Source organism: Microcebus murinus, chromosome 16 (genome assembly GCF_040939455.1).
Source record: "Microcebus murinus isolate Inina chromosome 16, M.murinus_Inina_mat1.0, whole genome shotgun sequence".
NCBI lineage: Eukaryota > Metazoa > Chordata > Mammalia > Primates > Cheirogaleidae > Microcebus > Microcebus murinus.
Window position 1 is genome coordinate 32,880,065 of NC_134119.1, and position 14,209 is coordinate 32,894,273.

At 45.2% G+C, this 14,209-nt stretch overlaps 1 protein-coding gene across 3 annotated transcripts in view; it reads left to right on the top strand.

Moving 5' to 3' along the window:
- CNBD2 (cyclic nucleotide binding domain containing 2) overlaps positions 1-14,209 on the top strand; it is a 57,282-nt gene that overhangs the window by 18,149 nt on the left and 24,924 nt on the right. For 2 of the 3 annotated variants that reach the window (XM_012755222.3, XM_012755226.3), the window contains 5 exons: positions 1,068-1,121; positions 6,853-7,016; positions 10,973-11,129; positions 11,601-11,752; positions 13,458-13,596. In XM_012755222.3, coding sequence (XP_012610676.1) covers positions 1,068-1,121; positions 6,853-7,016; positions 10,973-11,129; positions 11,601-11,752; positions 13,458-13,596 — 666 coding nt within the window. The remainder of the gene's footprint in view (positions 1-1,067; positions 1,122-6,852; positions 7,017-10,972; positions 11,130-11,600; positions 11,753-13,457; positions 13,597-14,209) is intronic. The other variant, XM_076011075.1, reaches the window with a different exon arrangement.

Below are 14,209 nucleotides of genomic sequence, written 5' to 3' on the forward strand. Positions count from 1 at the left end.
GCTGAGGCATGGGGCACTTGGAAGCTGAAGACCCAGAGTCAGGCTTCTTGTCAGGGGACTGTGAAGCGAAACTTGCCCACACTGGCCAGCCAGAGTGGCCTTGAGCAGAGCCTCATGAGGGCAGGCCACAGGGGTCACGTGGTTGCCAGGTGGAGAGCTGGGGTTGGGGCGTGGGTTCAGGTGTAGAGAGCCATCGTCTGGCTTTCAGCTCAGTATGTGCATCTGGACATTCTGAGCACCACTTGTTTCCTTCAGTGGCCTCACCGAGAAGCACCCCACGGACACACAAATGGTAAAAAAGGGGAAGGAGAGGGATCTGAGTGGGCTTCAGGGACAACAGGAAGTTTGCTTAGAGAGGAGATTGGGGGCCCTGGTTTGGTCTAGGGTGGTGGTCAGGGCCTTGGGTGTCCCCTTCCTTCTCCCTTGGCTCTTCCTACATACTCTCTGCTCTCTACATCCTCTCTTCCTCTGTCAGAAGATAGAGTTGGATTAGTTCATCCTAAGGCCACTGACACCTTCTCCTCCTGGTACACTCTAGACGTGGACTTGGGTTCACCCAAAGCCTTGGGTTTGGCTCCCAGCAGGACCATTTACTTGCTGTGTGATCCTTGGACACCTCAAGTCCAAAATGGGGCTTAATAAAACCCACTTTGTTCTGATTATTAAATGGACTAAGTTACAGAAGATGCACCATGCTTGGCTCATTAAAGGCACTTAACAAAGGTTGGCTTCATTTGTTTTTTTCTTTTCTTTCTTATCTCTCCTTCCACCCCCATACTTTGTTTGTTTGCTTCTTTTCTGTTCTCTCTCCATCCTTCTTTTCTGTCTTCTCTTTATCCTCCTTTCCCTCTCCCCACCCCTTCACAATAATTTGTTGTCAATGCTGGACCCAAATCTGGTGTGGAATTGGGGATTTTAAGCAAAAGTGGCATGCAAGGGCTGCTTCTAAGAGGTTTTCTGTGGCTTCCTGCCTCCCATGGTGGTCCAGGTACACAAAAGGGCTTCAGATGCAAAGTTCTGGGCAGTCTTGCTGAGTTGCCCTCCTCTCCCTGCCTCCTTTATTTCAGGTGAAGAAGCAAAGCCGAATCACATTTGATACCATGGACTTCATTGCAAAGGAGGTATGCATAGCTCTAACCTTGCCATGGGGGCATTTTCCTTCTGTGCCATGGCCTGGAAGAACCACTGGGCTGGGCATCAGGAGAGCTGGTTTCAGCCCAGGCTCTGCTACCAACACAGTGTGTTACCCTGAGCCTGCCACTTAGTTTCCTCATCTATAAATTAGCAGATCTCAGTGATCCCTTCCTGCCCTGTTGTTCCAACACTGTGAGCACCCAGGCACCAGTTGTCACTGTTGAGCTGAGCAGAACCAACAGCAGAGAGTTCCTAGGTTTGGACTCATGGGAAAATAGCAGACAACAAAGCAGAGGATGCGAGAACCCCAGACAGAGGGGAAAGAAGCCAGGTGGTAAGGAAAGCCCTGGTCTGTGCGTGAGTTCTGGTTCTGACCTGAATTGTCTGAAAGATGGTGGGCACACCAGTCACACCTGGGTGTCAGATGCCCTTAGAGTCTCCCCAGGCTGATGGGGGAATGAATGCTTTTATATCTGGGCGAGGCTTTGGACTGTGTGACTTGCTCTCTGAATTTCAGGCATCGTTGTTGTCTTCCCAGCTTTTCCCTACCATGTCCTGGATATTAAATTAAAATTTTAAATCCACTTTAAAATTTAAAAGAGCCTACCTATTTATAGGGAAGATCTGAGGTTCCCACTAGAGCGAACCTGAGTTGACCCTGGCCTGGAGGAGCCATGTTGGTTTTTCTCCCAGGGAAACAGGGAGAACAGAACTTTATATCTGGTACTGGGACCACCTGTGCCCATCCCCCCCTCCCTTCGCACCAAGGTATGGCTTCTATTGCCTGCCTCTCCTGGGCATGGTCTAATTGCTCCTGCCCCCTCGTGTAGGAAGTATAATCACTTAAGTCATCCAAATTCTGTGTTTCTTTAGCCTTCCAGACTGGCCAGTGTCTGACACTGGGCATTGAAGGTTACCCAAGCTTTATCCTTAACACAGGAGAAACTAGGGGCCCATCTGAGAGCCACAGAACTCTAGCTATAAGGGCAATTCTGTGCATAGCACCAGAGGGAGAGAGGAGGGCACCGAGGGAGAGTTTGTTATAGGCAAGGCCTATAGGTGGCCCTTGAATGAGACGCGTATGTGAGACGCGTATGATTCTGTTTCCAACGCAGAGAAGAGTAGAAACGCAGTTTTGAAACCTGCCCTTCCAGTGACTGCTAATGGGTATGGGATTTCTTTAGGGTGATGAAAAATTTCTAAAATTGATTGCAGTTGGGTGTAGTGGCCCACAGCTGTAATCTCAGCACTTTGGTAGGCTAAGGTTGGAGGATCACTTGATGCTAGGAGTTCAAGGTTACATTGAGCTATGATTGTACCACTGCACTCCAGCTTGAGCCACAGAGTGAGACCCCATTTCTAAAAGACGAAAAATTAAAAAGAAAAATCAAATCAATTTTGGTGATGATTGTTCAACTCTGTGAATACACTAGACACCACTGAATTGTATACTTTAAATGGTGAATCATATGGTATATGAATTATATCTCAATAAAACTGATATATAATATACTCATATTTTTATACATATTTATGCTGCCTCTCAGCGCAGCACTTGGATTCTGACAGGAAACTGAGCCTCACTATAGTCCATATTGGGCCTCTAATAACACTAAACTTCTCAAAGAGAACCCTCAGAATTAGAGAGGCTTAGAATCATAGATTCATTTATTGTAGCAACTGTAAGACAGTGGAGACAGTGGGTACATTTCAAAAACATTGTTTATAGCACATCTTATATTTTCCTGGTTAGAGCTGGAACCCATACTACTAAGTGAAGTATCCCAAGAATGGAAAAACAAGCACCACATACACTCACCAGCAAACTGGTATTAACTGAGCAGCACCTAAGTGGACACATAGGTATTACAGGTACCATCATGCCCAGCTAATTTTTTCTATTTTTAGTTGTTTGGCTAATTTCTTTTCTATTTATAGTAGAGACTGGGTCTTGCTCTTGCTCAGGCTGGTCTCGAACCCCTGAGCTCAAGCAATCCTCCTGCCTTAGCCTCCCAGAGTGCTAGGATTATAGGCATGAGCCACTGTGCCCAGCCAATACTTAATTTTTAAAATTATTTATTTATTTATTTTAGCATATTATGGGGGTGCAAATGTTAAGGTTATGTATATTGCCCTTCTCCCCTCTCCCCTCAAGTCAGAGCTTCAAGCATGTCCATCACCCAGTTGGTATGCACTCATTATGTATGTATATACCCATCCCCTCCCTCCCCCTCCTGCCCGACACCCTATAGATGTTATTCCTATATGTCCACTTAGGTGTTGATTAGTTAATACCAATTTGCTGGTTAGTACATGTAGTGCTTATTTTTCCATTCTTGGGATACTTCACTTAATAGAATGGGTTCCAGCTCTATCCAGGAAAATAAAAGAGGTGCTATATCACCGTCGTTTCTTATAGCTGGATAGTACTCCATGGTATGCATATACCACATTTTATTAATCCACTCATGTATTGCTGGGCACTTCAGTTGTTTCTACATCTTTGCAATTGTTAATTGTGCTGCTATAAACATTCGAGTGCAGGTGTCTTTTTCATAGAGTGACTTTTGTTCTTTTGGGTAGATGCCCAGTAATGGGATTGCTGGATCAAATGGTAGATCCACTTGTATTACTTAAGGTATCTCCATATTGGTTTCCACAGAGGTTGAACTAGTTTGCTATCCCACCAGCAGTGTAGAAGTGTTCCTATCTCTCCACATCCATGCCAACATTTATTGTTTGGGGACTTGTTAATAAAGGCCATTCTCACTGGAGATAAGTGATATCTCATTGTGGTTTTTTTTCTTTTTCTTTTTTTTTTTTTTTTTTTTGAGACAGAGTCTCACTTTGTTTCCCAGGCTAGAGTGAGTGCCATGGCGTCAGCCTAGCTCACAGCAACCTCAAACTCCTGGGCTCAAGCAATCCTGCTGCCTCAGCCTCCCGACTAGCTGGGACTACAGGCATGCGCCACCATGCCCGGCTAATTTTTTCTATATATATATTAGTTGGCCAATTAATTTCTTTCTATTTATGGTAGAGACAGGGTCTGGCTCTTGCTCAGGCTGGTTTCGAACTCCTGACCTTGAGCAATCCGCCCGCCTCGTCATTGTGGTTTTGATTTGCATTTCCCTGATGATTAGAGATGTTGAGCATTTTTTCATATGTTTGTTGGCCATTATTCTGTCTCCTTTTGGAAAGTTTCTGTTCATGTCCTTTGCCCACTTTTTGATAGGGTTGTTTGATTTTTCCTTGCTGATTTTCCTGAGTTCTAAATAGATTCTAGTTATCAACCCTTTATCGGATGTGTAGCTTGCAAAAATTTTCTTCCATTCTGTGGGTTGTCTGTTTGCTCTCTTGACAGTTTCTTTGGCTGTGCAGAAGCTTTTTAATTTGATCAGGTCCCATTTATTTATTTTTGTTGATGCTGTGATTGCCTTTGGGGTCTTCTTCATAAATTCTTTGCCTAGGCCAATGTCTAGAAGAGTATTTCCAATGTTTTCCTCTAGAATTCTAATAGTTTCACACCTAAGGTTCAAGTGTGTTACTCAGCATGAGTTGATTTTTGTGAGAGGTGAAAGGTGTGGGTCCTGTTTCAGTCTTCTACATGTGGCTATCTGGTTTTCCCAAAACCATTTATTGAATAAGGATTCTTTTCCCAGTGTATGTTTTTGTCTGCTTTGTCAAAAACAGGGAGAAGGAAGGAAGAAAAATCAAATCAATTTTGGTGATGATTGTTCAACTCTGTGAATACACTAGACACCACTGAATTGTATACTTTAAATGGTGAATCATATGGTATATGAATTATATCTCAATAAAACTGATATATAATATACTCATATTTTTATACATATTTATGCTGCCTCTCAGCGCAGCACTTGGATTCTGACAGGAAACTGAGCCTCACTATAGTCCATATTGGGCCTCTAATAACACTAAACTTCTCAAAGAGAACCCTCAGAATTAGAGAGGCTTAGAATCATAGATTCATTTATTGAATGAATCATAGATTTTTTACTAATGAATCATAGATTCATTAGATGGCTATATGAGGATGGTTTTATATCTGGGTTGTCCATTCTGTTCCACTGGTCAATGTCCCTGTTCTTGTGTGCCAGTCCCAAGCTGCTTTAATTACTATATCCTTGTAGTATAGTTTGAAGTCTGGTAAATTGATACCTCCCATTTTGTTTTTTGTTTTTTGAGACAGAGTCTCACCTTGTTGCCCAGGCTAGAGTGTCGTGACATCAGCCTAGCTCACAGCAACCTCAATCTCCTGGGCTCAAGTGATCCTACTGCCTCAGCCTCTCGAGTAGCTGGGACTATAGGCATGTGCCACCATGCTCGGCTAATTTTTTGTATATATATATTTTAGTTGGCCAATTAATTTCTTTCTATTTATAGTAGAGACTAGATCTCAGTCAGGCTGGTTTCCAACTCCTGACCTCGAGCAATCTGCCCACCTCAGCCTCCCAGAGTGCTAAGATTACAGGCATGAGCCACCACACCCGGCCTCCCATTTTGCTTTTATTGCCTAGGATTGCTTTTGATATATGGAGTTTTCTCTGGTTCGATGTGGAGTGTAAAATTATTTTTTCTATATCTGTGGGAAATGATGATGTTATTTTAATAGGGATTGCATTGTAGATCACTTTGGGTAGTATAGACATTTTAACAATATTGATTCTGCTGACCCATGAGCATGATATGGTCTTCCACCTGTTTACATCCTCTGCTATTTCCTTCTTCAGTGTTTCATAGTTCTCCCTGTAGAGGTCTTTTACCTCCTTAATACTTAATTTTTTAAGAGTAGTTTTAGTTCTGCAGCAAAATTGATAGGAAGGTACAGAAATTTCCCAAATGTCCCCTGTCCCCACACATGCACAGCTTCCCTAATTTTCAACATCCCCTGCCTGAATGGTCCATTTGTTTCAATTGATGAACCTATAGCCCATGTATTTCTTTTTCTTCTTCTTTTTTTTTTTTGTTTGAGGCAGATTCTTGCTCTTTCCCCCCAGGTAGAGTGCAGTGGCATCATCATAGCTCACTGCTACCTCACACTCCTGGGTTCTACTAATCCTCCCACCCCAGCCTCCTAAGTGGCTGGGACTACAAGTACGTGCTACCACACCCAGATAGATGGAAAGCTAGGGATAGACAGAAAGCTTGAGAATAGAGAAGGAAGGGGAGAGGTAGGAGATGGGGTTGGAGGGAAGCCATTGGAGGTGTTAATGATTCACAGTCCCACTTCTCCAGCAGGTGGGAGTAGTAGATCTGCCCATGTGCTGGTCCATAAATCCTGGTTCACTAGGGAAGAAAAGGTTTAGCTAATAGTCTCTGGAAGGTTCTTTTTGCTCCTCAGTCTCCTGTAGCATGCCGAGATCTAGGCTAAGACAAGCAGGAGGTCTCCCCTAACCACAGTGTGCATGTGCTGAGGGGACCCTGCAGGGCCCCTGCAGCCCAGAGTGGAAGGGTTTGGGGCCTTAGCATGTGGCAGATCTACTTATAATCCTGCCTGAAGTTCTCCATGTGTCAAATGGGAATGATGGTTCTTGGGCCAGTGAAGAGTCAGATCTGGATGCCTGGCACACAATAAGCACTCATCACATGTCAGCCACTCTTGTGTAGGGGACAGGAAAGAGTACAAGTGGTGAGTGGCCAACCGGCCCATGGGGGAACTGCTGGATCCTCTGTGTCACTCTGGCCTTCTCTCCCCAGGGTCACTTCCCTCCAAGAGCTATAAAAATCATGGAGAAGAAGCCTTCTTGGAGGACAGAGCAGGAGATCCAGGCCCTCCGTAATGTCTTGCAGGATCTAGACGGCTACCGGAACTACGCAGAGCCAATGCAGCTGCTCCTGGCCAAAGTCATGCGCTTTGAACGGTCAGTGGGGGGCACAGTCCTTGTCCCCTGGGCTAGGGCTGGGCTGGGCAGGAAGAGCCCAGCTGAGAAGGCCTAGGGCAGGTCCTACTCCTCTGTAGCATATTGGTCTTGGAGAATCTTCTGTTGGTTCACCTTAGAGCTCACCTTATGTTGCAGTGCTGTTTATCTCACTCACTCATTTAGAGTCTTCATAGAATTATGGAGGAGGAGGATCTGGTGGGAACCTCAGAAAGGATCTGGTCCAATTCCTTCATTTTCCAGGTGAGGAAACTGAGGCTCAGAGAAGTGAAGTGGCTCCATCTAAATCACCCAGATAATAAGAAGCAAAGCTGAGATTCAAATCCAGGCTGTAAAAGCCAGAATGGATCTCAGATGATTGTAATATATCTAGGTAGGTACTAGAACAGGGTCTGTGAACTTGCATGAGGAAAAAAAAAATCTATTTTCATTAATCTCTAGCTGAAATTGACCATTTCCTTTAATTGTACATGTATGATTGTAAAAGGAAATTGGCCATTTCCTTCAATCATGAATGTGGGCAACAAAGCACTGGAATATAAGCCATCCCTGTGACTTTTTCACTGGAAGAAATCACAGATATTTTCAATTCATATTCAAGTTGTTAAGGATTTCTCAAAAAACAATTTATGTTCTTCACATCTTCAAAATTATTATAGTTACCATATTAGATCTGCTCAGATCTTGTTATTTGGTGCCTTAATAAAGATGTACCTATATTGTCATATCACAAATTTGGGTTTTTTTAAAAACACTTGTTAATTGTAATTCTGCTGGATTTTATTTTATACATTTAAAACGTTCTGTGAAGCCTTCACCAGACTGTCAAAGGGTCCATGACATGAGAAGAAGTACCATGTATTAATAAATACCTTATACTAGGAAGGTCCAAGTCCATGTGGAAATATCACCACCTCCAGGCCATCTCCATGGCCTCAGAGGGGCAGCCTAGCAGAATATTTGAGGTAAGGCCACAATAGGTTTGTGCCCCAATATATTCCTTCATGGAGGTCACAGTCTGAGACATAACACAACTATTCATAAATACAGGCTGAGGCCCTTAATGACCAGCACAGGATACTCCCAGGGTAAGGAGATTACCTTCCAGCTGGCTTGGTCAAGAGTTTCACAGAAAAGTTTGTCTTTAAACAGGTAGATTTGACAGGCGGGGTGTAGACAAGGACATTCCAGGCAGAGGGAACCATTGGCTTTGTTCTAGCCCAGTGAAGAATAGAGCAAGTCACCACTGCCTGTAAAGTAAGATTCCATGCCAGGCAGAGTGGTGTCATAGAAAGAAAAAGAATCATGGAGCTAGATGCTCTGAAATTCAGTGCCATGTCTGCCCCAGTGTGACCTCAGGCAAGCTACTTAACCTCTCTGAGCCTCAGTACCCTCATCAGTGAAATAAAGGTAATAATATGGATTTTGTGGGCTTTACAAAGGAAAATAACAAGATTTGGGGGAAGATAAAGTGAAGCGATCATTGGTAAAGCCGTCTGCTAGCTGTTGATTATTTCTGGGACTGGGAATTAGCAGCTTAGATAGGATTCTTTCAGCTGCAAGCATCAGACAGATCAACCCAGAGTAATACATCAGTGACTCATGTATCTGAAAAGTCCTGGGAAAACAGTTCAGTTTCAGGCTTGGCTGGAATTCAGGGGCTCAGTGTCCCCAGGACCCAGTGCCTATCTGTCTATCTCTGTCTCTTCGTACTTGGTTCCCATAAGCCTTCTCCTCCATCAGACACTCCCCTCATGGTGGCAAGATGGCTGCCACTGTCAAAGCTCCAAATCCTATCTTTTCAGTTCTATTCCAACGGGACAGAGAGAAAAGCTCTTTTCAGTCATTCGAGTGAGAGCTTTGGGATTAGTTCTTTCTGAACCAGATTGACTTTGCTTGCTCATCACTGGGGTCAGTGGTACTTTGATTGAGAGTTGAGAAAAGATAGTTCCCCAGAAACAAAATCAGGGTACAGTTGGCAGAAAAATGTGACCAGGTACTTGACAGCAAAAGCAACAGATGTCTGCTCTAAGAGATTTGGGTTCTAGTGCTGACTTGATTATGGCTTACCATGACCTTTAGCAAGCTGTGGGCTCCCTGGGCCCACTCTCCTCTTTCCAAAAATGTTGGTTGAGCTTGATGGTTTCTGACGGTCTTTCTGGCTCTAGCTCTAGAAGTCTACATTTGAATGAAGCCTGTGCTTCCTCTTCTTCAGAATCTCATTTGCTAGCTGAATTTTCTTTCCATCTCCCATCTATTCATTGTCATTTGGGGCGTCTCCTCTTTCCTATGTTGATAAAGATCAGCCTCTGGTTTAGACCTGATCAAGCCCCCAGCCAGAGACGATCCTGAGGCTACTGACTTCAGCCTAACGCCATTCTATGTGTGCCCTCTGATCCCTCCCCTCAGTTTGCACGGGATTATGAGGCTGGTGGGAGCTCGGAATAGGAGATGCTGCTGTTGGCTGGGTTAGGGAAGGCTTCCTGGAGGAAGTAGGATCTGAGTTCCTGAACGAATCCGAGACAGTGGAGAAGAGAGGGAAGGCCATTCCAGGCAGGGGGAGCAACATGGACAGCTTGCTGGAATAAAGGGAGTGCCATCTGCCCTGAGAAGAGTGTTGGTGCTCCTGCTGCTGGTCAAGCCAGTGAGTCACAAACAAATAGAAGGTGGCAGTGTGGTGGCAGAAGAGGAACAGGAAGACCTGCCAAGGGCAAGTGGCATGAGCTCAGAGTTGGGGGAAATGACAGACATAGCCCTGCCATCAGGGCACTTCTATTAATACCACGGTCACTCATCAGACCTGGCAGAGACTAAAGGGCAGATTTTTGGGCTCCCCATCATCTTCTGGGAAAAATCCAAACTCAGCCCAGCTTTGGAGGGTTTGGGCCAGTTGAATTTCTCTGACACCACTCCCCTGACTTCTCCTATCCCATTTCCTCTCCCGTGAAGTGCACTGTCTGCCCTTGAATGTGCCATGCTTTAGGCTACCTCTGTGCCTTTGGCCACGGTGGTCTCTCCGCCTTGGACACTTGTCCATCTCTTTTTCCACCTGCATAACTCACTTCGCACACCATGCTAGAGCCTTTGATCTTCTTAAGCTGGATTAAATGTTCCTTCTCTGTGCTTCTGAATTAGCCTGTGTTTAACCCTCTTAAAGCATTTTTTAACCTCATTTACCTCTTGTACATGACCATAATTTTGTAAACAAAATTGTGCCATTCACTGTGCCTAAGAGACACAGTTGCCATTTATTTAACTTGCGGACTGAATGAAGGAAATGAATGGAAATTGAAAGAAGTGAGATTTGGCCTTGTAAATGAAATACAGAAACTTCCCTCTGAGTCTAAGGACAAAATCCCAGTTTGTTCAGGGCCTGGGCACCTCTACCCTAAGAGTGCCCAGTTGGGTAGTGAACTACTGAGGATCATAATAAGGCCATTTATCTGTCTCTTTCTGGGCATGCTCATCTTCATTTTATAGAGAAGAGGAACTGAGGCTCGAAGAGGGGCTATGAGTTGCCCAGTGTCACACAACTAAGGGCAAAGCCAGTATTTGGATCCTGGTCTGACATTAAAGCCAGTACTCCTAATCACTCAGCTACTCCATTAACCCATCCATTGCTTTCAGCATTTGTTCACTCATTTAGTCAACTACTGTTCACTGAGCATCTACTATGAGCTTAAGCACATATGACAGTGCACCAGGCCAGCGAAGACTCTGCTCTCAGGAAGCTGCAGGCTAACCAAGGCAGGCAACTGGAGAGGTGTTAGTGGAGGGATCCAGTCTGATAGGCAGGACCTGGGCTGTTCTGAAGGTCCTTCTAGCCCAAGGCTGTGCTTTCACAGCCGAGAGCAAAGAGCATACCCAGTCCAGAGTTTTTCCAGCATGGACTGGTCTCCATGTTGCTACCAGCTCAGCTGGCCGTGGTCTTTCCCCAGGTTTGGTCGCAGGCGTGTGCTCATCAAGAAGGGGCAGAGGGGCAACAGCCTTTATTTCATCTATCTGGGCTCAGTTGCAGTGACCATGGATGATGATGGCAGCAGTGCCTTCCTGGATCCCTATCCGATATTGCTGTGCAAGGGTAGCTATTTTGGGGTAAGCCTGGGGAAGGGCCTGGGTCCCTGGGGTGGGGGTGGGAAGATGACAGGACTCCTGCTAGAACTTCTGGCCAGGCCCAGTCCTGCCTCCTATTCTGCAAGTCAACACCCTGTGTGGGCCCCAGAACCCTCACCTGTCAAATGCTGATGGAGTTGGACAGGGTGATGTCCAAGTTTGACCTCTTCACCTGTGGTCTTTAAGGAGTATTGTTCTCTATAGGGAGACTTCTCCAGCTTTCTCCCCTCCGGCCTATTCAGGCCTTATTGCCTCTTTTCCCACAAGCAGCAGATTAAGAGGGAGGAGGTGAGCCCCCCGTGGGAGAATGGCAGGAGTCTAGAGGGGCCAGGGAACCTGCAGTCTGGGGAGGAGAGATTTCAAGGGGAAACAGAAACAGGGAAGATATGTGTAAGGCTGTGAACAGGAGTGGGAGGTAGCCTCACGCTTGCCCTTGTCCGATCCACCCAACAGGAAATGGGCCTTAAGAATGCTTCAATAAGGAGTACCACCGTGGTCTGTATGGAGGAAACGGAGTTATTGGTTGTTGACCGGGAGGACTTCCTTGAGAATAATCTGGACCGGGAAGTTCAGAAGGAAGCTCAGCATCAGTTTGAATTTTTTAGGTAACTCCACCTTCATTCACCATTTTTTCTCCCTGTGTGTTTAATAGGTGCTTAACTTTGTCCTAGACCTGGTGGGAAACATACTAGGTATTGTCCTGTCTGGCTGGAATGCACTGGAATATCCACATCTCACCCAATTGTTCTCTAACAAACTCCTATCATACCTTTAGGTCTCAGCTCAAATATCCTTTCCTTGTGGAATAATAATAAGAATAACTAACATATATTGAGCACTTGCTGGGCCAGGCACTTTGTACCACTTGTCACATCTAATGTCACATTCAGTCCTTCGTTTGTAGATGAGAGAACCAAGGCTCAGGATGATGAAATGTCCAGCATGTCTGATTCACAAGTCCCCAGGCTTCACCACCCTACCTCACTAACTCACTCCTCATCCCAGAATAAAAAGGGTATCCCATCTATGCTTCTATTACACCCCATGTTTCTTTAAACCCCCTATCCAAACTGTACTTCTTGATTGCATAATAATTTCTTTACAGTTTATATGCCCCGTCAGGCAGTAAGCAATATGATGTCAGGGACCAGATCTGTCTTTTTCACTATTGTAATCCTCATATTGTCACAGTGCCAGGCACATGCAGGTGCTAGACAAGTAAATACAGAATACATGAATAACGGGATATAAATAATTACAATCATGTGTGGGTCAGAAAGTAAGCACCTTAACTATGGGTACCATATTTAACCAAAGAACAGAACTCATACATAGCAAAAGATTCTTGTTTGTTTTGAGTACTTACCTGAAAGGCCACATAGGATATATAAATTAAATCTCATTTAATTGCTCTTTAGTTATTTGCTTTTATGTAAAAGAGTAAAACTCCACTAAAGAATCTGCACTAACTCTGCAGATCTAGGTCGTAGGGCTGCACAGCTACAGAGAAGTGTGTTTGCAGAGGGGTCTGGGCCCTGTGGCTGGAGCTGAGAGAGGTGGCTTCATGACGGGGGCTGGAGCCTGGGAAAGTGGGGATTCAGTCCTGAAGGGAGGAATAAATAGTTCATTTTCCATTTTTTCCTTTTGTTTTTGAGACAGAGTCTCACTTCATTGTTCTGAGTAGAGTGCCATGGCATCAGCCTAGCTCACAGCAACCTCAAACTCCTGGGCTTAAGCAATCCTCCTGCCTCAGCCTCCCGAGTAGCTGAGCACACCACGATGGCTGCCTAATTTTTATGTTTTTAGTAGAGACGGGGTCTCGCACTTGCTCAGGCTGGTGTCGAACTCCTGAGCTCAAGCAGTCCTCCCGCCTCGGCCTCCCAGAGTGCTAGGATTACAGGCGTGAGCCACCGCGCCCGGCCCATTGTTCATATTGTGGAAAAATAGATCTAGTTCCAAGCTCAGCTCTTAGGTTTATCAGCGATGTGACCCTAGACAGGTTACTTCATTTCTCTGGGCTTTAGCCTCCTGCTCTGTAAAATGTGGATAATGATACCTCTTTCCCAAGGTCATTGTAAGGATGGAATGACATGAGCTTGATGGGAGGGGAGGGCCTGGAGAAAAGGGTGGAGGGAGCAGAGGTGGCAGCAGGACAGTGGCTACAGGCTAGTTGATTGGGTGGGGAATGAGAAAACCTTCCCCCTAGGCATCTTCCACAGTAGAAGAGCATGTTCTCTTTCTGGAAATTGCTATGATCTGGGCAGCTTATGTGATGGAAAGCGATGAATTCTAACAGGCCTTTCCCCTCAGGAAGATGGATCTGTTTGCACTGTGGTCTGATGAGAAGCTCTGGCAGCTCGTAGGCCTGGGGAAGATAGAGAAATTCTCCTACAGGCAGCTGATCTCAGAAGATATTGTAAAGTCACCTTTCATCAGGTTTGTCTGCAAGGTGAGAAGTCTGGGGGTGGGGAACAAATATGAAGCCGGGAAGAGCATGCCTAATATAATGTCCTGTGGCCAGACATACAGGGTTTGAGCCCTGTTCTGCAACTGGCATAATGCACTTCCTTTTTGAGTCTCTGTGTCCTAGTATAAAAGGCCTGCCTCCCTCGGAGGGCTGCTGCAACCTTTAAGATGTATAGCTATTACGTTGGAAAGAGGACCAAGTGTTGCTCCCTTCTTGAGCTCATATGCATGCTTATTTACATATAGATGCATATTTATATATATGCATATTTATATATTTGGCTCTTGAATCTTAAAGGTGCCAGACCATCTTTTTTTTTTTTTTTAGACAGTCTCACTCTGTTGCCCTGAGTAGAGTGCTGTGGTGTCATCCTAGCTCACAGCAACCTCAAACTCCTAGGCTCAAGCCATCCTTCTTCCTCAGCCTCCCAAGTAGCTGGGACTACAGGCATGTGCCACCATGCCCAGCTAATTTTTTCTATATATTTTTAGTTGTCCAGCCAATTTCTTTCTATTTTTAGTAGAGACAGGGTCTGGCTCTTGCTCAGACTGGTCTCAAACTCCTGACCTCAAGTGATCCTCCTGCCTCGGCCTAC